Raw genomic sequence first — 23,228 nt, 5'->3', positions numbered from 1 at the left:
GTATGTGGAGGGAAATGTTGAAGGCTCGCGAAAAAAAAATGACTTCTTAAAAATGCCAATCGGATCAGAAGGGCATCGGTCACCGCCAGGATCACTACAAGTACATCATTAATTAATTAATTAATAGATAAATACATTCTGCTTCAGGAGCCTCGACATTATGTACAAAATGTAACGCATAGACCTTTCAATGAAGATGTTCGGAAAGCTCTGATTGTCCCAGTGTGATGTTCAAGGTCCAAACACGAGCCCGTGGGTTCTCGTTCTCCATTGTGGTTCGATCAGGAATTCTTGTTCGTTTTTAGTTTTTACACAAAACCCGAATGTGTTTAACGACGTCGTCGATCTGTGGCGAATCTGCGGATTGGAATTGATGAGTAAACTCGTTTTCAGGGATCGCTTCAGTCAGTGAACTGTCTTCACTCACACGTTGTTGTTCGACTGCATTACTCTGTACTGTCCTGCACTGTACTGCACTGTACTGTACTGTACTACACTGTACTGTGCGCCATGAATCGAGATTTCTCGTGTGAGGAGAACAGAGAGAACCCTCCGGGATCCACGAGTATCTCGAATGGAAGGAACGTGCTCGGTCCGGAAGGTTCTCACACGGACTGCGGGTCCAGGATCGCTCCACCCGAGGGTCACGAGTCGGGACACGGTACGTGCTGTGTCTCTATTTAAATATATAATAACTTACGTGGGGGAATCCCACGATGTCCGGACGGGTCTCCTCGTACACGATCGTGTCGATGTCCTGAGTCGGTTTGTGAGACATGGGGACCGAACGAGTTCAAACAATATGCATGGAAAGAGCACACTCGTGTACACAGGCCCATTGAGCGTTGCTGTGATGAACAAGCACAAACCAGGTTATTCCATGAAAGGGACTGTGACTTGAAGAAAGTTATCTCACTCCTCCAACCCAGCTTGGCCACTGCTACACAGCTCAGACAAGTTGTGGGTACAAAGGACATCAAAGTAGATGTTAACTGCACGTCTCACCAGAATAATGGAAGGTGAAAAGTCACAAGCACTGACTGATCGAGGAAAATATGTCCAGAAAGACATTTCATACAAGTTTTGCGGTGGAAACTACAAGTTAGACAAGAGAGCATGGCCAGCATTTGGGAAAGAATGTCGATTTTGTGGCAAAATGAATGGCATTGCAAAACTCGATGGTATTCATCGAATACATACATACCCTGCGTGGTCTTAAGAAGGATTTGGAGTGATCCAACTCTTGTTTTTTTTTTTCTTTGCTGCAATATGGCTGCCAGACCACGTGACTGATGACGTCTTCTTTATTAATCCATAGTTACCATTGGTAGTTGATCAGATTGGTTGAGCTTTTGGCCTATGTTGACCTCAAAAATAATTGGTGGTTGAATTCAATGACCAAAATGAGCAAATCGTTTTCAAATTTTAAGTCAATCGGATGAAAATTGACAATTTTAGAAATTTGGTCTCTGTTGACCCCCCCAAAATAGTTGGGGGTTGAATTTAGTGACCTGATATGCAAATCATGTTCAAATTTCAAGTCGATCTGTTGAAAATTGAGAATTTCAGAAATTTGGGCTCTGTTGACCTTTTGGCCTATGTTGACCCCCCAAAATAGTTGGTGGTTGAATTTAGTGACCTGATATGCAAATCCTGTTCAAATTTTAAGCCAATTGGATGAAAATTGGCAATTTGACCTGCGTATAAAGCACGCGCCTTCACTTCCTCCTTCACTTGCTGCGATTTTTACCCTGAAGAGTGCAGCACGAAAAGCTTCGGTCACTATTATGTCATGTTTGTTTGTATCAATATTGAAGTTCTGTAGTACCAAACATCTGTTTAATTGACAATTTAATAAATTTGACCTATCTGGACCTTTTGGCCTATGTTGACCTCAAAAATACTTGTTTGTTGAATTCAGTGACCTGATATGCAACTCCTCTTCAAATTTCAAGTTAATTGGATGAAAATTTACAATTTTACCTATTTAGGCCTTTATTGACCTCAACAAGTGGAAGTCCATTCATTGCGTGTCGAGCCATTGTGTAATTATGATGGAGCATAGATGCGAAAACAGGAATCCGTATCTTCGACAAGGTTTTGACAAAATAGTGTGGTGGGATTAATTAAGATCAGAGAGTGAGTGGCATGTGAGTGAGTCGAACATAGATGCGACGTAACGCTGTGACGTAGGGTAGACGGACAATGAAAAGGAGACTGTGACGTAGGGTAGACAGACAGGACACCAAAATTTTGCCCTTCATCCGAGTGCTTAGTCGACACTCGACATGCGAAAATCGTTGGCAACCATATCTCAGACATGTATCAACGGATTTTATTTATACTTGGCACGAAAACAACATATGATGATGGCATACAAAGGCACGTCATTTTTTTGATGATCAGATACCAGACGGCCGACTGGCAGCCATTTTAGTTATAAAAAAAACACTGTTGAACACATCCTCAACCATTTCTCGGACATGCATAATTACTCATGTTGTTCAAACGTAGCACACAGATAAAGAATGATCGCAAAAATAGGCTCATCATTTTTTTTTCGAGATCAGTTTTAAGACAGCTGACTGGTGGCCATTTTGTTACTTAAATGTGTCCCCAACCATTTCTCAGACATCCATGGTCCGATTTTATTCAAACTTGGTACAAGCACAGCACATGATGGCAGACACCTGCACCTCGTTTTATTTTGCAATCTGATAAAAGATGGCTGACTGGTAGACTGGCAGCCATTTTAGTTGTACATAAATATGGGCTAGCCCTTTCACTCCGAACAGCAAAATTACTCACAGCGGCTATCACATTTTATGTCTATTTCACTTGTTTAATTATAATCCTTTAGCAAGGTGTCATCCTTGGTCAGCCCTGTTCACTTGCTGGGGTCTTGATTCACCATTTTTTCAGCCTATATTCAAACATGCCTTGATTTGGAAACATCATCTGCTCTCATGGACTCATTAAAGTAAATAAATGAAATGTATCTGATTTGAGAATCATATCTCGTGACCTAAATAAGTGTTGAAATCTTGAGTGAAATCTGAAATTTTTACAAAGTAGTGATTTTTACAACTCAGTGTATTTATTTAAGCAAAGAATTAAGCTTAATTTTTTTCTACTGTTCAGATGATTATATTGAGTGAAGAAAAGATAAAGGAATGTTCAGAAATTGCAACTTCATTGAGCGCAACACTGTGCTCCCTAATATACTTTTGCGAGTCATGACAAAACAGTTCACATGGGTCCTTTTTTTTTCAGCAATAACATTCGCAGTTTACTTTTTACCATTTGCGATCTGTTTTCATGACAAAATATGGCTTCGATGCCACATAAATATACTAATAGTTGCTGCAATATATTAATAGTTGATAGTTGCTGAAAACGAAAAGGGACTTCAACACCACACATCGACATGGTACAAATGACTCTATGTTGGGTGTGTGCATGCCTTGGTTACATGTATGCGGGTTTCACGGGCATGCAATCTCAACTCAAACTCGCACCCGGTCCTTTGGTGCATGTCTTTGTGGAGGAGGTTATGCGGCCATCTCCCGAACCATGTGCTTTTGCAAGTGGGGATCAGATGTGCTGCAGTACCCAAGCTACGACGTGTGGAACAAGCGTGCTGCGGCATAGAAGCCACGAATATATATATATATATATATATATATATATATATATATATATATATATATATATATATATTATATAATATATATATTATTATATTATTATATATAGGTATGAGGTATAGAAGGACGTTACATGCTGCCTTCCCTTTGCCTCCCCTTACATGCTGCCTTCCCTTCGCCTCCCCTGACATGCTGCATTCCCTTCGCTTCCGATCATGCTGTCTTCCCTTCGCCTCATGCTGCCTTCCCCTCCACTCATGCTGCCTTCCGCTCCTCTCATGCTGCCTCCCCCTCCTCTCACATTGCCTTCTCCTCTCATCCTGCTTTCTTCCCTTCCCCTCACATGCTGCCTTCCCCTCCTCTCACGCTGCCTTCCGATCCTCTCATGCTGCCTCCCCCTCCTCTCACATTGCCTTCTCCTCCCCTCCTGCTTTCGTCCCTTCCCCTCCCCTCACATGCTGCCTTCCCTCCCCTCACCCACTGCCTTCCCTTCCGCTCCCCTCATGCTGCCTTCCCCTCCCCTCACGCTCTCCTCCTCTCCTCTCATACTGCCTTCCCCTCCTCTCAAACTGCCTTCCCCTCCCCTCCTTCTTCCTTCCCTTCCCCTCCTTCTTCCTTCCCTTCCCCTCTGCTCACATGCTGCCTTCTCTTCCCCTCCCCTCACATGCTGCCTTCCCTTCCCCTCCCCTCACATGCTGCTTTCCCTTCCACTCCCCTCACATGCTACCTTCCCTTCTACTCCCCTCACATGCTACCTTCCCTTCCCCTCCCCTCACATGCTGCCTTCCCTTCCCCTCCCCTCTTGCTGCCTTCCCTCCCCTCACACTGCCCTCCGCTCCTCTCATACTGCCTTCCCCTCCATTCCTTCTGCCTTCCCTTCCCCTCACATGCTGCCTTCTCTTCCCCTCCCCTCACATGCTGCCTTCCCTTCCCCTCCCCTCACATGCTGCCTTCCCCTCCCCTCACATGCTGCCTTCCCTTCCACTCCCCTCATGCTGCCTTCCCTTCCCCTCCCCTCACATGCTGCCTTCCCTTCTACTCCCCTCACATGCTGCCTTCCCTTCTACTCCCCTCACATGCTACCTTCCCTTCCCCTCCCCTCACATGGTGCCTTCCCTTCTACTCCCCTCACATGCTGCCTTCCCTTCTACTCCCCTCACATGCTGCCTTCCCTTCTACTCCCCTCACATGCTGCCTTCCCTTCTACTCTCCTCACATGCTGCCTTCTCTTCCCCTCCCCTCACATGCTGCCTTTCCTTCCCCTCCCCTCACATGCTGCATTCCCTTCCACTCCCCTCACATGCTGCATACCCTTCCACTCCCCTCACATGCTGCATACCCTTCCACTCCCCTCACATGCCACCTTCCCTTCTACTCCCCTCACATGCTGCCTTCCCTTCCCCTCCCCTCACATGCTTCCTTCCCTTCCCCTCCCCTCACACGCTGCCTTCCCTTCTACTCCCCACACATGCTGCCTTCCCTTCTACTCCCCTCACATGTGCCTTCTCTTCCCCTCCCCTCACATGCTTCCTTCCCTTCCCCTCCCCTCACATGCTGCATTCCCTTCCACTCCCCTCACATGCTGCCTTCCCTTCCCCTCCCCTCACATGCTACCTTCCCTTCCCCTCCCCTCACATGCTGCCTTCCCTTCCCCTCTCCTCACATGCTGCCTTCCCTTCTACTCCCCTAACATGCTACCTTCCCTTCCCCTCCCCTCACATGCTGCCTTCCCTTCCCCTCCCCTCATGCTGACTTCCCCTCCCCTCGTGCTGACTTCCCCTCCCCTCTCACTCTCTTCCCCTCTCCTCACACTGCCTTCCCCTCCCCTTGTGCTGCCTTCACCTCCCCTTTTGCTGCCTTCCCCTCCTCTCACACTGCCTTCCCCCTCCTGTCACACTTCCTTCCCCCTCCCCTCTTACTGCCTTTCCTTTTCTCCCTTCTTGCTGCCTTCACTTACCTCCCCTCTCATTGCCTTCCCTTCCCCTCCCTTCTTACTGCCCTCATTTCCTTCCCCTCACATTGCCTTCCCTTCCCCTCCCTTCTTATTGCCTTCACTTCCCTCCCCTCACATTGCCTTCCTTTCGCCTCCCTTCACGCTATCCTCTTCCTAAACCGCCTCTACCAGCATACAACTCTCTGGATGTCGAGGAGAGGAAGGGGTGTCAAAGAATGTGCAACTTGGACAAATGAAAGCTTTTTTTTTAGCAGTTGGAACTGCTGCTCAGATCAATCCCGCAATTTGCCAGAGGTTAAGAGATTCTCGAGCTTATCGTATGTGTGGAAATTTAATAAAGGCATGAACACTGGCACGGCTTTTTTGACGATTGAAGGAAAACGCCCTTCATTCCCTTCCCCCTCCCTCACGCTTACCTCCTCCAAAGCCCCCCCCCACCCCCATGGACGTCCCTTTGCAGTGTCCAGGCATTGTTTAGTGTGACCCATTTGAACGTGCTGTTTTAACGTTCCCAATTTCATTCAATCCTGGACTAATGCCAGCAGAAGGGGAACATTTCTCCCTGCCCTCTGCTTTCCCTCAAGTCCCCCGATCAAACCCATGCCCAGAACACCCCCTTCCCCACCCCACTACCCCCTTTCTCCCCCATCCTCCCCCATCCTCCTCCTCGCCCCTCCCAGAGTCTATAGCGACGTATGTTGGGGTTTCGCTGTCCCCCCCCCCCTTTCCTTGCTCTCTCCCACTTCCTAGCTCCCCTTTCCAAACCCCTTCTTCGCTCCCCCACCCCACCTCATACCCCTCCTCTCCCACGCTCCTCCCCTTCTTGATGTTCCCGTCAGCGAAGCGACGGTCTGTATTTCCTCGTCAGTCATAAAGCATCACTATGTGTGCATCAGTGATGGGTGGCAATGATGAGTAGTTGCGATGTCATGAGCATGAGAGATATGAAATGCTGGAACTGTCATGTGGTTTATCCAGGTTGATATCACACGAAAGAGATCCTATGGTCATCCTGTATAGTCTGGTCATGGTTATCGCAAACTATCTGTTTGAAAATAGCCTGAAAAGATTCTACTGAGAACTCGGGGAAACAGAAACAGAATGTGTCAATCCACATCCTCTCAATGGTGAAGAATCGCCAACAAAAAAAACGAACAAATTTTCATCTCCGAATATGGATCTGGATAGTCTCCAAAATCGAATTAATTTGTTCTTGTCACATATCAAGCTTGGGAAGGGGAAGGAAAGGCAGCATGAGGGGAGGGGAAGGGAAGGCAGCATGAGGGGAGGGGAAGGGAAGGCAGTGTACCGGGGAGAAAATGCTTTCAATTGTCGATTGCGAAAGCAAACTTGTTGTTGCAGATTTTGGTTTCTTTGAATCCACATTCTCTACCATCACTGATAGGTACTCTCTCCTATCCCTCTCTCTCTCTCCCTCTCCCTCCCTCTCTCTCTCTCTCTCTGGTGTTTGGTTTTCAATTGTTTTGGCATATTTGATGTATTACAGTGATGAGCAATGTCTAGTGAACAAAGTGAGCATGCAACTTTCGGACTGCCTTCGTTAACCTTCCCAAAATAGTTCCAAACTGCACTTCTTTACCTTTTGAACGACATGTCGAAACTTTATCAGTCGATATATTGCTTTCCTGTCCGTCAGATAACCAATTGGCACACTTTACCGGCCAACTCCAAATGCCGAGCTATTCATTTAAATGGAACACACCCTTGGGGTGTGTTTAGTTTGCAAGTGATTTGCTTTTGCTGCAATATTGCAAATGGGAAACCCTTGTTCCTTTTCTTTTCAAATATTACATGTTCCTTTTCAAATATTACATTACCAGGCCATGTGTAATCAGAACCATGCAACTGGGACAAAAATATATAAATCATTTCTTTCTATGAAGTAAGAACTAATCAGAATTGATGTCAATTTCAATTCCATGGTTGGAATGGAGTACTTTGGAATCTATTCTACCCACCACTATTGAGCACTCAAGCAAGCACACCAACGAAACAGTTGATAAGGAACGGCTGGCTGGGTCATACGAAACACCGTCCAGAGATAACCGGAGATGCCCAGAGTATAAAACAATGTGTGAATTGGACAAATGAACAATTTATCATCAGTCAGAACTGCTGCTAAGTTCAATTCTGCAGATTAAATTTGGAAATTCAGTTCAGGTGAAGAGATTCTAGAGCTTATCACGTTTCAGCTGTAATTCTTATACATCCAGAGAGTTGTATGAGGATGGACGGTGGGGGTTTGGGAGGAGATAAGCATGAGGTGAGGGGAAGAGAAGGTCGACATGTGGTGGAGCATTAATTATGATTCATACTGTCTCATCAAAATGGTTCCGCAAAGAATAACAGTGAAGATGGGAACAAAATAATGTCTGAAATCCATTTTTTACCAGTCAAACTAAACACCACCCAGACAAACACCATCTGGAGATAAACACCGTCTACTCTAAACACATCTGGAAACAGGACTTTCACTTATAATTTTGTGCATTATCACAATAAATTGTGTTTATTTTGCTTCTTCTTCTTGCATATGACAGCTTGGCTGCCAGGTAGCTATCATTTTGTTGGGGCACAACTCTGCCACTGATGCTGTGCTCCTATACCAATACACTGGTGCTCATTTCACCATCCTCAGAAAGACGACAGGCTGAGTCAACCCCACCTGGTGTAAATTCAGTGAAAAACAGGGCTCAAACTCAGGACCGTAAGATCCCAAGCCAGACACCCTAACCACTAAGTGAACACCAGGCTTATGTTTATTTTGTTTATGAGACTGAATAACCAGTCTTTCTCATGAAGACTCGTGTCAATGTGTCGGCAGACAGATGGAAAAGTGGATGAAATCGTTAATTGAGGTTTGCAAATCAAGGAGTGGTTGAAGCAAGAAGAGGTTGACATTTCAGTCGTTAAGCCTTTGTCAGAGCAAAAGAGTTTGTATAAACATACTCTTTAAAGTAGAGCTTTAATGGGATGATGTGTTGATGAAAGTTGGTTTTGAATGGGATGTTTTCATTTTCAGATTTCATTATGGAAGTGAAGGTGGAGTCCGAGTTCATTGATGATTCCTTCTCTCTTGTCAAAGGTCTAAACAACAACAAAATAATCTTCCTCTTATAAATCAACTTCAATTAAAACACACATAACTTTGTTGAGTAAAATAAAAAATACTTCCGCATTGGTTGCAGATGGAGCTCATTGGGTGAAGTCAGAAACTTTACAAAGAAACTTACTTCAGACTTCCCAGGATACTTTGACGAAACATCCCAGGATACAAGTAAAGCAGGAACCGTGTGATCCTCCTTCTCAGGAGTCCAGCGAAGTTGCTCAGCTGCTCAAAGGTAAGCCAACCTTTGTACAGAACATATTACATTGTTTATTTGTTCTGTTTGTTCCTTCACTGGACAGGTATATCGGTCACAAAGAAAATACCCAAACATCTTGCTGTACTTTGTATTTCTGGACTTTACTTTGGATTCATGAAACACAGGAAGCTGAAGTTTGAAAAGTCTGTTTCACCAATCCATGCTGTTGAAATATATTGTCGAGAAAGAAAGAAAAAAATATATTGTCGCTATTCCTCTGTACTTTCATTTCCTCTTGTCTATTATGTACTTTAATTTTCGAAATCATCCTTTTATTTATTTACCGGCCATGTGATGTTGTCACGGCGCACGAGGGATTTTTAGTCCGAAACGGGGGCTTATGGATTTGGTCTCGATTTTCACGTCCGTGTGTGCGTCCATGCGTCCGCCACCATATATCTGGCATGTATGGACCGATTTTATTAGTACTTGGCAAAAAGACAACACATGATGGTGTACATATGCACGCCATTTTTTTGAATTCAGATCCAAGATGGCCGACTGGCGGCCATTTTAGTTAAAAACTAGAAGGGCACTCGGTAGAGCGCATACCTCCACCATGCAATGCCTGATCCACAAGAACATATCGAGCCCAATACATTTTTAAAATACAGTATCATTCTATATATCGTTTTTGGCCCCGTCTCTCAATGGTGAAGAAACACTTAAAAAAATTATCAGATCCGGACCCGGATTTGGAGCTTCACAAAAATCTCATCACTTCGTCCTTGTCACACACCTGAATCCGTCCGCAACTTTTTGAGATATCCTGCACACAGACACAAACAAACAGACAAACAATCAAACAGACAGAAAGGGGTGAAAAAATAACCTTCACCCCTCAGTGGCGGAGGTAAAAACCCGGTGAGCACATCCTCAATCATGTATCGGACATGCATTTACCAATGTTGTTCAAATTTAGCACACAGTTAAAGAATGATGGATTACTTAAGCACGTCATTTTTTTTTTTTGATGAGATCCTAGATGGTCAAGTGGTGAAGGAACGATTTGATATTTGCACCAGCAGACAAGGACAGTGGCAGTAATGGAGAAGGAATATTACCATGGTAAAATCATATCACTACTGGAGGATGGTAAAACTTCTCAAAAATTACCTGATGACCCAACTCCAAAGCAACAACGGTCCTTGAACACACGATTGTCCATGCTAAAACGAGCATGCAGGCTTGGTAACCAGGACAACAATTGGCTTTACTGCAGCTATGGTTGAGCACCCAGACCGTATGGTCTTCCCAACATCCACAAAGACAATGTCCCTCTGAGACCCATCGTGTCCTTCGTTAATGCACCATCTTACCGATTGTCAGGCTTTCTAGCACGCATCATTGGCAGACTTGTAGGAAAGACTGATAAAACGGTTAAGAATATTGGTGAATTTGTCGAAAGGATAAGGGAGGTTAGAATCCAAGTTGATGAGACGATGATATCTTTCGATGTGGTTTCCCTTTTCAGCAACATCCCAGTCGATCTAGTGGTGAGCATCACTCTCGACCGGTTGTAACATTAAAATGATTGGAAAATGGCTTGTCAAAACAGCAAAGCAACACCTGAGGATATTGCTAGCTTGCTGGAGATGTGTCTGAACAGCAGGACCTTCATCTACGAAGGTCACTACCGACAAATATTTGGCACGGCTATGGGTTCACCGGTCTCTGCTGTTGTGGCTAATTTGGTGATGGAGGAACTCGAACTCGATGGAGGAACAAAAGATATTTGAGTCTCATGAGAAATTGGTTCCCACGGTACTGGAACAGGTGTGTGGATGACACCTTCGCCTTTGTGCATACAAACATGGTAGACCACCTGCTGGGACACAACTTGGCCGGGTATTCCCCAGCATTAACTTCACAATCAAAGTTGAAAAACAAAGCAAATTGGTCTTTTTGGATGTGGAAGTTCACCGTAAGCCTGGCGGCTCCTTAAAGACTTTGGTTTACAGGAAAACAACCCACACCAGCAGATTACTGGATTTTAACTCCTGCAACCCAATGTTCCACACGGACCTTAGCAGTTCGGGCAATAACAGTGTCAAAGCCAATGCACTGGGAAAAATCACAGAAATACACCAGGGAAAAATCACAGAACTGTCAGAAAGCATCCATAAATGAACATATAAGTAAATGAAAAAAAAAAGTGAAAAATCTAATGCAGGTGAGGTTCATATGCTTACACAATGTGTAAGCACACTCCGTTAGTTTATTCATTGTTTATTCACGGCACTGCAGTCCTCTTATGAATTAGCATCATGACATCTTTTGTTGTTATTCCATCACAATCCCACAAAAAAAGTAAAATGTCAAAAGATGTCGTGATGCTAAATCATAAGAGGATTGCTGTGTTGTATTGTGTGAGATGGTCGTTGCTATCATCGATCAAAGGCGAGTGGTTGAGATTTGTTTTTTTGTATTCATTGTTGACGCTCGTATAAGAGCTAACACACATAACATATAACAGAGCAGGAGACAAGAGGGGTGGGAGAGGGACGCACAAAACAGTGTGGAACAGAGACATGAGGAGATCTGTGGAAGGGAGAGGGATGCAGCGGGGTACACAGGGTAAACAAGATGGACACTACAGGGACTTTCAAGTCCTTATACGACAGGGACTTTCAGGAAGGATAGCAGGGAATTTGAAGGAGGTGGGTTTGGGGTGGATTAACGGGGGTAGAAAAGATCGTGGTTTTGGATGGGGGAAAATAAGAGATGGTGGTGAACAGCTGTTTTTACGACCTGGAGGGAAGAGTGGGATTGAAGTGAGTGTGGAAGTTTATTCCAAAGGTGGGGAAAAAGAGGAATGAAAGAGTGAAGGTAAGCAGTGATTCTTGATTTTGGTAGTTTCACCAGAAGAGGGTTGATGGCGGACCTTGAGGTGTGCCAAGGAAGAACTTTGCTCGACGGAGGATGCCCATTCGGCGGCTGGCTTTGGAGGCCAGCTTGGAAATGTGGCTTTCCCAGTAAAGTTCATGGCAGATAGTGAGGCCCAAAAGCTTGAATGAAAGAAGTTATTCAAGGGGATTGTTGAGAAAGTAGATGGGGGTGTTTCCAAGCGGTCCATTCGGAGAGACAGTGAGAGTATGAGGTTTTTCAGGATTGAAAGACATGTTCCAAGTGTTTGACCAGCTTGTAGTTTTATCCAGGTCTGCAGAGCGTGAAGAAGCTGCTGCTTGCTGATCTGAGGGATGAGAAATGGTACGGCAGAGGGTGGAGTCATCAGCAAAGACATAGAGGTTTTTCCAGAGTCAGAGAGAACATTGATGAAAACCAGAAAAACCACAGGGCCCAGAACACTGCCTGGAAGAACTCCAGCATGAACAGGAAGAGGAGATGAGAGAATTCATGAAGACCCACGCATCGACTGCAACAGGAGAGGAAATCTGCGAGCCATGAGTGGAGATTGCCTTGGATACCATAGGAAGAGACTTTGGTGAGCAGTGCGGGGTGCCAGACTGTATCGAAAGCTTGCGATATGTTTCGGGAGATGGCTCTGATCTCATGTCTGGCATTGAGATGGTGCTTGGAGTGGTTTTTGGAACTGCGTGGCAGTGGTTGGTGGTTTTGGGGTGTGGAGGTAATTGTAGTGTTGTGGTGGTTGAAAGTGGTGTTGAAAGCATGGTTGAAAATGGTGGTGGTAGCATGGTTGAGGCGGCGTGGTGGTTCAGTTCTGGCGCGTGATTTGAACAGTGTTTTGGTGGCATGTGCCAATGAAATTGGTGTGCGCGGTTCGATCGTTGTTTTAAATTAAAAGGTAGACAAATGGGAAGAAAGTGGGGGGAAAAAAACCGAACTAATTCCTCAAACAAATATCCCTTTGTAGCCCATTAGATACAAGGAAAGGACCCTATCTGTAACAAGTACTAATGAAATAACTATCTCAGGAACTGCAATATGTTGGTTGCCATTACTGGGGACTTACAGTTTGCAGAACCATAGCAATATATAGATGATGTTTGTATGGAAGTTGGATTTGAAGGGATGTTTTCATTTTCAGATTTTATTGTGGAAGTGAAGGTGGAGCCTGACTTCGTTGATTATTCCTCCTCGCTTGTCCAAGGTCTGAACACCACCACCACCACCACCACCACCACCAACAACAACAATCTTCCTGTTCTTGTTCAACATGAAGAATAATAAAAATAAAACAAATGCCTTCCAGATTAAAAAAAACAAAAAACTGTTCCATGGTTTACAGGTGACGCTGATTTGGTGAAGTCGGAAACTTTTCAAAGCAACTTTCTTCAGACTTCCCATGATTCTTTGAGCAATGAGGGTGTAAAGCAGGAACTTTGTGATTCTCCAACCACAGAGCTGAGCAAACCTGCTCAGCAACTCAAAGGTAAACCAAGATACATAGAAAAAAAGCGTCATGTGTTTACAATGTTTCATTTCTTCTTTTTAAGATTAAATTATATCATTCCAACCCTGCATAAGGTCAGGTCAGGTATGGGAGAAAGCGCCAGAGCAGTGTGTCGCTGTAGAAGGACAGACACATTTAAATTGCGTGCACCCAAAAGGGCTTGGTTAAAAGAAGGAGACTAAGTACGTATATAAACTACCCAGAAAATTTTCTGTACTTTGTATTGATGCCCCTCAAGATTTATCAGGCATATAATTTTTTTTTATCTCTGTTTCACAAATGCACACTGTGGAAATAGCATCCCAAGTGATGTTACTGGGACTGGTCCGGTGTGAAAGACAAATTTATGACTGTAATGATGTGGTATAATATGTGCATTCAAGATTGTTGCATTACATCAGACAAGTCTTTTACATTAGATCAATAAAAGACAAGTCACAGTCTTTTCAAAATCCTGCCACCAAGTTATGTAGTGTTACACTTGCCTACACCAACTTTAGATAATTTCCTGTATAAGGGAGTTCGTTCAACAACTCAGTAACAAGACACTCTCAAAGACATCTACTTTCCTCCTGGTTCCTTCACTGCAATGTTTTGGGCCTGGACCCTTTCCTTCAACATCTCTGATCGGTTTTAGTGAGGTGGAAGTGAAAATCCACACCATTTCTTGGAAGAGTCACTTATTGAAGATGATGATGTGGTCTGACAGCATTTTGGATATGAATCTATTCTTGATTACTGATTGGACTCAACTGTTCCTTTGAACGACCATTCTTCACATTTCATAGACCGTCTGATATTACTGATGACAATTCGACAAAGATACAGTGGTTATATCTTCAAAAGACAGCCCACAAAATAATAGAAAATGTCCCATCCCCTGGAGTATGACTTTTAATCTAGGTCTGGCATATGTCCCCTCAATACCTCTCCGAAAGGATAAACCAGCTATCTCTCATAATTACTTCATGGATTAACCTTTTCAAGAGGTTCATTCTTGAGAACTCCACCAGTCTCACCATTCCTGATGGAATGTCCATGAGAGGCTAACTTTCCATGGGAACCTCAAAAGGTAGCAGCCTGGGTACTGAGCATTCTCCAACAGGCCGAGTATTTTCTTGGTTCCTCTTCACAGTCAATGGACCCTTTTCAGAGCTCTGTGGAGTATTTTCTCCTTTGTCAGATGGTACCTCTTTCTTGCTCGTCTCTTTCTGGATATTTTACAGAGCAAAGCTCGAAATATTTTTCTGTTCTTCCAATTTTGATTTTTCCATTTTTAGCTCTCCTGAACTGTAGGTGAGCTGATGCGATCGAGCAGTGTCCATAGGTGAGTGAATCAGTCAGTCAGTCCATAAACATTGCAGTCGTTATCGCTTGAACCAAACATGAGATTTTGAGGAAACTTGGCCATAAGCTTCAAATCTAATGCCGAACGAAGGTATATTGAGCATATCAAAATCTGTGCTAATTGAAGGGGTCTACAGGGTGGGGGGGGGGGGTGTTTGACCCTCCCTCCATCCATCCATGCACTGGGACCATACTCTGTACAGAGCGTTGGTGCTGCCGAAGCAGTTGCTTGGGCTATTGAGCACAATCCTGGATGGGTTGCCACTCCGACGCAGGATACTTGAATGGCTCGTAAATCCCAGCAAGCTGGTACTCACTTTGCCGGCCTTCGAAGGATGACAGACTGCATCAATCCTACCTGGTATTAATAAAATGACTAGGCGGGATTTTAACTCAGGCATACCATTCCATACCATACCCTACCCCAAATAGGTAGTTGCTCCCTTCTCTGAAACTACACACACAATTTCGATGAAACTTGACCGAAATCACCCATGATATACCAAAGTTTATTCACGGTATTAAAATAATCAGGGTCTAAGGGTGTGTGCGGAGGGTTTGAGTCACTGTTCCTCCTGATCCAGGTGAGCTTCATGAGGCGCAGCCCTATTTTTTTTTTTAATCCTTTCGGGATAATCTCCCTTCAGTGGAATACAGAAATCTGAGAAATGTTTAATAATCTAATCTGGGTGAAATATTTGCCAATCCACATGAATAAAAGGCAATGTGTGTGTCTCCTCCATAACTTCAAAACCATAAGACCAAGGAGCCTGAAACTTTGCATGCATACTAAGAAAACTCCAAGGAAGTGCAAGAGTGAAAATTAAGTGTTTGCGAAAATTAAAACACCCCCTTTTAAAGATAATTAATGGCATTATTTAATTACATCCTTCATCAGGCGATTCTCGGCCTCCTCACTCTCTGGGCCTTAATGCATTTCCTGGGTAACCTCGCTGGGGTCTGAAGCCACCATGTTTTTTGGCCTGCTCAACCATGCCTTAACTTGGAACAGGCCAAAACGCTTTCTTAACTTTACAGTTTTTTTTTTCCTTCTTTTCTCACCGATATTGAATGCCTGTTCATCATAGCTATGAATCATTGTTTACATCACTTTTGTAAGTATTATAGTTTTCAAATTAGGAGCTTGGAGCGATTATATGACACGATTTTCCACGATCTACTCTCACGGACTGATTAAAGTATATCATCGAATTATTATTTCGGTTTTGAGGATCGGATATCATCTGGACTAAATAAGTGTCGAAATCTGTTGTGAAATCTGATAATTTAAAGAAATAACGAGTCTTATAACTAAGTCGATATACCTATTTACTTTAAGCAAGCGAGGCTATGTTCCCTTCTCCATAGATTCACAAGAAAATGTGAAATTTCCAAAGCATACTTATCTTTTCCATCTGTTTGGAGAATTATATTAAGTGAAGAAAAAAGTTAGAATGTAACAAAATTAACCAGCTTCATTGAGCGATATGAATTAATGCATTCACTGCTAGACCTCATGCCCTATCCCCTAAGGGACTGCCTATCCAGAGCATCTGCCAGGTCTGTGTCTATATTTTCGGAGGTTTCATGAGGTGCTCTACAGGGAATCAAAGCAAATCTGGTAAAAAAAAAAAACTGACGTTTTAAAAAAAAGTTATAACGTTTACGCGGACCCTGAACCAATGTACCACGTAACACGTGCACAGACGAGCAGGCAATGTGGCTGATTATCTGCAATGCTTATTTCACAGGCGATTGAACTTTGCGATGTCTCCAAGGTTGTTCTGCATTAAGCTGCAACTCTTTGCTGGATAAAGTCATTTTATTCTATTAATTAATTTTATTCCACTAACTGCTGTACGTGCAGTGAAGACGGGCTTTAAAGTTAAAGGGATCCTTTATGGTATGAATTGACAGCCTGGCCAACCGTACCTCATCAACCATTTAATAGGAGTGCTTGCATGAGTGCTTAAGCCACTTGCAGAGTGCCCATTGTTGATAGCGGTGCCACGCGATGTCATACCGAGTGACTCGTTCACTCTTCGCGGATGCTTTTGCCGCGCTACGTCATTCAGAGCGAGTGGTTGGTGCTCCGTCACCCTGAGTGAGTGTTTCGTGCTCTGCCACCCTGAGCGAGTGGTTCGTGCTCTGCCACCCTGAGCGAGTGGTTCGTACTCCATCACCCTGAGTGAGTGGTTCGTGCTCCGTCACCCTGAGCGACCTCTTGTAAAATAACACCTGATTCCCGAGCCGTTTGCCATATTAATGTGTTTTCTAAATTACCGAGCCAAATTTTTTTCCACCTTTCACACGCAGCTGTTTATGAAGAATATTGTCTGTGAATGTATCCAGGCTGAAACATCTACATAAATGCAACGTTGTTTTTCAGTGAAAGCTACTCAAGGTTTCTGGGTTCTATACAATAGGTACTGTAGTTGGTAGTCACACTGACTCCAACCTGTCGATTCCCGAAAAATTGCCGATATCGGCCAAGCACGTGTGTGTGTGTGTGTGTGTGTGTGTGTGTGTGTGTGTGTGTGTGTGTGTGTGTGTGTGTGTGTGTGTGTGTGTGTGTGTGTGTGTGTGTATGTATTGTTTCATAAAGCATAACATTCTGCTCACTCCACCTCTCTCTCTCTCTCTCTCTACCTCTCTCTCTCTCTCTCTGTCTCTCTCTCTCTCTCTCTCTCTCTCTCTCTCTCTCTCTCTCTCTCTCTCTCTCTCTCTCTCTCTCTCTCTCTCTCTCTATCTCTCTCTCTCTCTCTCTCTCTCTCTCTCTCTCTCTCTCTCTTTCTCTTTCTCTTTCTCTTTCTCTTTCTCTTTCTCTTTCTCTTTCTCTCTCTCTCTCTCTCTCTCTCTCTCTCTCTCTCTCTCTCTCTGTCTCTCTCTCTCTCTCTCTCTCTCTCTCTCTCTCTCTCTCTCTCTCTCTCTGTCTCTGGACATATCCGGACGGTGGTTATGTCCATGCAATGTTTGTCTCCTGATAGCTTGGCTGCGGACGCATCCAGGCATTATTTATGTCTGGTCGGGAGTTTGTCTCTGGACTTTTCTAGACGGGAGTTTGTCTCCAGGCCGTGTTTATAGTATGACTGGTAGAAAATGGATTTCGGACATTATTTTGTTTCCACCTTCACTGTTATTCCATGTGGAATCATTTTGATGAGATGGTATGAATCGTAATTAATGCTCCACCGCATGTCTTCCTTCCTTTCCTGTCACTTCACACAGTCTTCCCTGCCCAACCCCTCCTCGCCCCCTCTCCTTCCTCTCTCCTTTCCCTCCACCTCTATACTCTCCCTGCTCTCTCTCCTCCACCCCTCTCTCCTGCTTCCTCCCTCTTTTTCTCCCTCGCACCTTTAGTATTACCATCAGCGAAGTGACAGGTGGTATTTTCGAGTTACGTGATTTTTTTTTAAGTTCGTCTGAAATTATGATGCTTTTTGTGACTTGTCTTTGCAGAGAAACAAATCAAATGGGTTTCTTGTTCCAAGTGTTCCCAGTTATTCAATACAAACGTTTCCAATCAGCAGATGACACAGACTTTTTGTAAAGAAACTGACAAATTCAGCAATGTGTCATACAGCCAAGATTGTAAACGCACAGACGCCCTCAAGAATATCCAAGGAAGTGAGAGACCACACACGTGTTGTGTGTGTGACAAACCACTTGCTCTGTCATCGTCAAAACTACATCAAAAAATACGCACAGGTGAAAAGCCATACAAGTGCTCATTTTGCAGCAAGGATTTCAATACTATCTCCCTGTTAAAAAGACACCAAAGAACACACACCGGCGAGAAGCCATACAAGTGCTCTATCTGCCTGAAGGCTTTTGCTCGTTCATCAAATTTATATGATCATCAACAAATACACAGTGAGAATAAACGTGAGAAACCCTCAAAATGTTCTTTGTGTCTGAAGACTTTTACTCGATTGAGAAGTTTGTCCCAGCATCAAAAATTGCACACAGGAGAGAAACCACACAAGTGCTCATTTTGCATCAAAGCTTTCAGTTTCACCTCGCAATTGAAAAGACATCAAATAACACACACTAATGAGAAGCCATACAAGTGCTCTGTGTGCAACAAGGCTTTCTTTTTTATTTCACTTTTACACATTCATCAAAGAATACACACTGGTGAGAAACCCTACAAGTGTTCTTTGTGTCCTAATGTCTTTACTCATTCGGCAGGTTTATCCAAGCATCAAAAATTGCACACGGGTGAGAAACCACACAAGTGCTCATTGTGCAGCAAGGCTTTCATTTACCTCTCACAACTGAAAAGACATCAGATAACACACGCCGATGAGAAGCCCTATAAGTGTTCTGTGTGTGAAAAATCATTTCCCGTGTCGTCTGCTTTGAAACAACATCAAGATATACACAGTGGAGAGAAGTCATACAAGTGCACATTGTGTCCTAAGGCCTTCGCTCAATCGGCAGGTTTATCCAAGCATCAAAAATTGCACACAGGAAAGAAACCACACAAGTGCTCTGTGTGCGACAAATCATTTCCCGTGTCGTCTGCTTTGAAACAACATCAAGATATACACAGTGGAGAAAAGTCATTCAAGTGTACATTGTGTCCTAAGGCCTTCGCTCAATCGGCAGCTTTATCCAAGCATCAAAAGTTCCACAAGGGAGAGAAACCACACAAGTGTTCTGTGTGCGACAAAGCTTTCGGTCTTGTCTCACATTTGAAAATACATGAAAGAATACACTCTTGTGAGAAGCCCTACAACTGTTCTGTGTGCAATGAGGCTTTCTTTTTTATTTCACATTTACACATTCATCAAAGAATACACACCGGTGAGAAACCACACAAGTGCTCCGTGTGCAACAAGGCTTTCGCTCGCATCTCAGAAATGAAAATGCATCAAAGAAACACCGGCGAGAAGCCATTCAAGTGCTCTGTGTGCAATAAGGCATTTTCTCGTTCAACACATTTGGCTGGACATCAAAGAATACACACGGGAGAGAAGCCTTACAAGTGTTCTGTGTGTGACAAATCATTTCCCGTGTCATCAACTTTAAAACAACATCAAAATATACACAATGGAGCGAAGCCGTACAAGTGTTCTTTTTGTCCTAAGGCCTTTGCTCAATCGGCAGCTTTATCCAAGCATCAAAAGTTCCACAAGGGAGAGAAACCACACAAGTGTTCTGTGTGCGACAAAGCTTTCGGTCTCGTCTCACATTTGAAAATACATGAAAGAATACACTCTTGTGAGAAGCCCTACAAGTGTTCTGTGTGCAATGAGGCTTTCTTTTTTATTTCACATTTACACATTCATCAAAGAATACACACCGGTGAGAAACCACACAAGTGCTCCGTGTGCGACAAGGCTTTCGCTCGCATCTCAGAAATGAAAATGCATCAAAGAAACACCGGCGAGAAGCCATTCAAGTGCTCTGTGTGCAATAAGGCGTTTTCTCGTTCATCACATTTGGCTGGACATCAAAGAATACACACGGGAGAGAAGCCTTACAAGTGTTCGGTGTGTGACAAATCATTTCCCGTTTCATCAACTTTAAAACAACATCAAAACATACACAGTGGAGCGAAGCCGTACAAGTGTTCTTTGTGTCCGAAGGCCTTTCCTCATTCGACAAGTTTATCCAGGCATCAAAAATTGCACACAGTAGAGAAACCATACAAATGCTCTCTGTGTGAGAAGGCTTTCACTTTTACCTCGATCATGAAAAGACATCAAAGAACACACACCGGTGAGAGGAGGCGGTCTGATGGAGCTTAACCGAGTGTATAGAACATCGTGCGTAGAACTAGCGAAGTATGTGAAAAGCTCAACAGACTATCGGATGAGATTTGTACACGAGCAACAAAACAACAGACCAGAAAAGGGATTCTTCATCCATTTAGCAACAAACTTCCAAAAACAGGTACAAACAAGAAAAGGAGCAATCAGAGATTACAAACCCTCACCAGGACTTCTTTTGAGTGGTGTGTTTTTATAGGTTTTCAGGTAAATCCAATATAGCTGCCAAACCATGTGACCAATGACATCATATGTATTAACCTTTTGTTCCTCATGGACAGGCGGTCATATGTGTAAAGTTTCACCTCGATCTGTTCAACCACTTCAGAGAAGATTTTTTAAAGGTTTAAAAAAAAAAAAAACAACAATATGGCTGCCGAATCACGTGACCGATGACGTCATGAAATTTTTTTTCTGTGGGCCTTTTATCCTTAGATGACCCTCAAACTTTTCATACTGATCGGATGTGGTGTTAAATGACACTCATTCCCCACGAGGAGTATGATGATCCCATCAAGTGTGTGTGCCAAATTTTGATTTTTTTTCCTTGGTGCGGTTTTGGAGATACAGAGGTCCAAAGTTTTCCCATTTTTCCAATATGGCTGACACACCACGTGACCCATGGCGTCATAATTATAATTGAAACATTCCACATGAGTAGTCGCACCAACGGTGAAAATTTCTTCTCCATCTGACAAGCGGTTGCGGAGAGAAACACGAAAGTTCTGTGCAGACAAACAAACAAACAGACAGACAAGCCGGTAGGCGGACATGGGTAGTCGACTACCCAATGGAACCTGATGCGATGGGCCTGTTCGATGGGGAATGCCCTGAGGATTAAGCACAATAAAATTCATGATTCTCGCTTCAAGGGTTAATGCTGCAGATTATTTTTTCGTTAAAATACCCCCACATTTAGAGGTTTTTCGGCCGTTGCTAGGCAACGGAGGGATCCATAACAACGGTTCTTTCTCACACATAACCCGGACATACCATGAACCTACCATACCAGTTTCATGTGTATCTGACTCATAGTGTCTGAGATATAATGAACTTCGTTTTTTTTATTGTTTTCGACCAGGGTTCATTCAAAGTCTCTTCTCTGACAGTTTTCATAGGATCCGGCTGGAAATTTTTTACAATATGGCTGAATGTACTGCCCACAGTCGCTCGTGGCCCGATTTTTGATTTTCGAAAAAATTAATTTTTTTATGATTTTTCTAAAATTTCAAAGTCCTGTTGCTCGGCAACGGTGGTGTCCATAGCAACGGTTCTCATTTGCACACAACTAGGTCATGGTATGAACCTACCAACCAAGTTTCATCGAAATCGCCATTGTGTTTACTGAAATCGCCATTTTAAATTCTGATAATAAGGGTAGAACAAATCTGAAAAAAAAAATTTTTTGAAATTTTTTTTTTTCGACTAGATCGACTACCCAACAAACAGACCCAAATGCGTTACCCTCTCCAAATCCTTTGGTGAGGGTAATGATGGGTACGACACAGGAAAATGAAACAAACAAACAGCTCCAATAATTGCAAAACAAAAAAAAAAGGAAAACAACAAAAATATATATCAGCAGATATACTTTGACAAATGGGAGAATGACAAAAGAGCAGGAGGATTAAAAAAAAGAGCTTGACAGGGCAGGTATCGACAAGGAAGGCTCTTTGTAATGGCTAAGAAGAGGTCAAATTAATTGGGATGGAAACGAGTCATCATCAATGCCCAAGAACAAGGACATTCCACGAATGCCTTTTAAGAAAATGGTGGGATTGAGTCAATCGGACAAATGCAGGTTTTGTGGGGTAGAAGAAGCAGACAGTACCGGCCACATCCTCTCGGGATGTAAAAGACTCGTGTCGGAAAAGCTGCACACAGAAAGACATGACAGCGTCTGTGGAGTAATCTACTGGCACATCCGTAAACATTTGAACATCCCGGTTCTCGAACAATCATCGAAACACAAACCAGATCCGATCCTTGAAAATGAACAAGTAATGTTCACGTATGACAAGACGATCCCGTCAAGTGTGGACATTGCAAACAAAGCATTGCGTCCAAACATTGTGCTCAAACATAAAAAAAAGGAAAAGTCAGCATTGTTGATCAAGGTTTCAGTTCCCAATGACTTTGGACTAAATGCCACAGAAATCAGGATCTGAAAAATGAGATCTGAAAATTGAGGTAAAAACCAACCAAAAAAAAAAAAGAAGCGGAAGTTGTATCAATGATTGTAGGACCTACAGGAATGATAAAGATAACCCTTACTGAGTACTTAAAAGCCATTCTGGGGACTGAAACGAGCTACAAGTGGAGGCTTTCAGAGGTTCAGTGAAGATTTTGAACAGAGCTCTTACAACGAAGTTATGGCGACGAAGTTTCGCAAATTAGTTCATGAAGAATGTTGTTTTAACCGAAAAATGAGGGGGAGTTTTTGAATTCTGGGAGCCCACCTTCTGAAACCCGTGAATGGAGATAACAACCAACGTGAGAAGCTATACCAGTATTCTGTGTGCACTAAGGATTTTACAAGTTTCTCATCAATGAAAAGACATGAGAAAATTCATACAGGTAAGAAGAAAAGAGCATAAGGTTGGAATTGCAACGATTTGGGAGTGGCTATTCCAAAACCTGTCATTGTAAAGATCACTTTGGGTGAACAAAACGAAACACAATGAAAGCAACAGTAAACTTGAATAATATCTCCACCAGGCTGAACAGTTTGTTTTGTATCCC

At 43.4% G+C, this 23,228-nt stretch overlaps 2 protein-coding genes across 2 annotated transcripts in view; one reads left to right on the top strand and one right to left on the bottom strand.

The window, feature by feature from the left end:
- Positions 1 to 23,228, bottom strand: part of LOC147009327 (uncharacterized) — a 254,071-nt gene that overhangs the window by 184,544 nt on the left and 46,299 nt on the right. The gene's annotated exons all lie outside the window — the stretch shown is intronic.
- On the top strand, positions 228 to 22,683 carry LOC147009328 (uncharacterized). Its single transcript, XM_085861725.1, has 6 exons — positions 228 to 661; positions 8,645 to 8,707; positions 8,811 to 8,963; positions 12,997 to 13,059; positions 13,198 to 13,341; positions 18,169 to 22,683. The coding sequence occupies exons 1-6, from the start codon at positions 511 to 513 to the stop codon at positions 20,463 to 20,465; spliced, it is 2,871 nt and encodes a 956-aa protein (XP_085717851.1). The 5' UTR covers positions 228 to 510; the 3' UTR covers positions 20,466 to 22,683.

The sequence above is a fragment of the Eptatretus burgeri genome, chromosome 17, assembly GCF_056783735.1.
Source record: "Eptatretus burgeri isolate ZD-2024b chromosome 17, Ebu_testis_v1, whole genome shotgun sequence".
NCBI lineage: Eukaryota > Metazoa > Chordata > Myxini > Myxiniformes > Myxinidae > Eptatretus > Eptatretus burgeri.
This window is presented reverse-complemented; position numbering and strand designations above follow the sequence as displayed.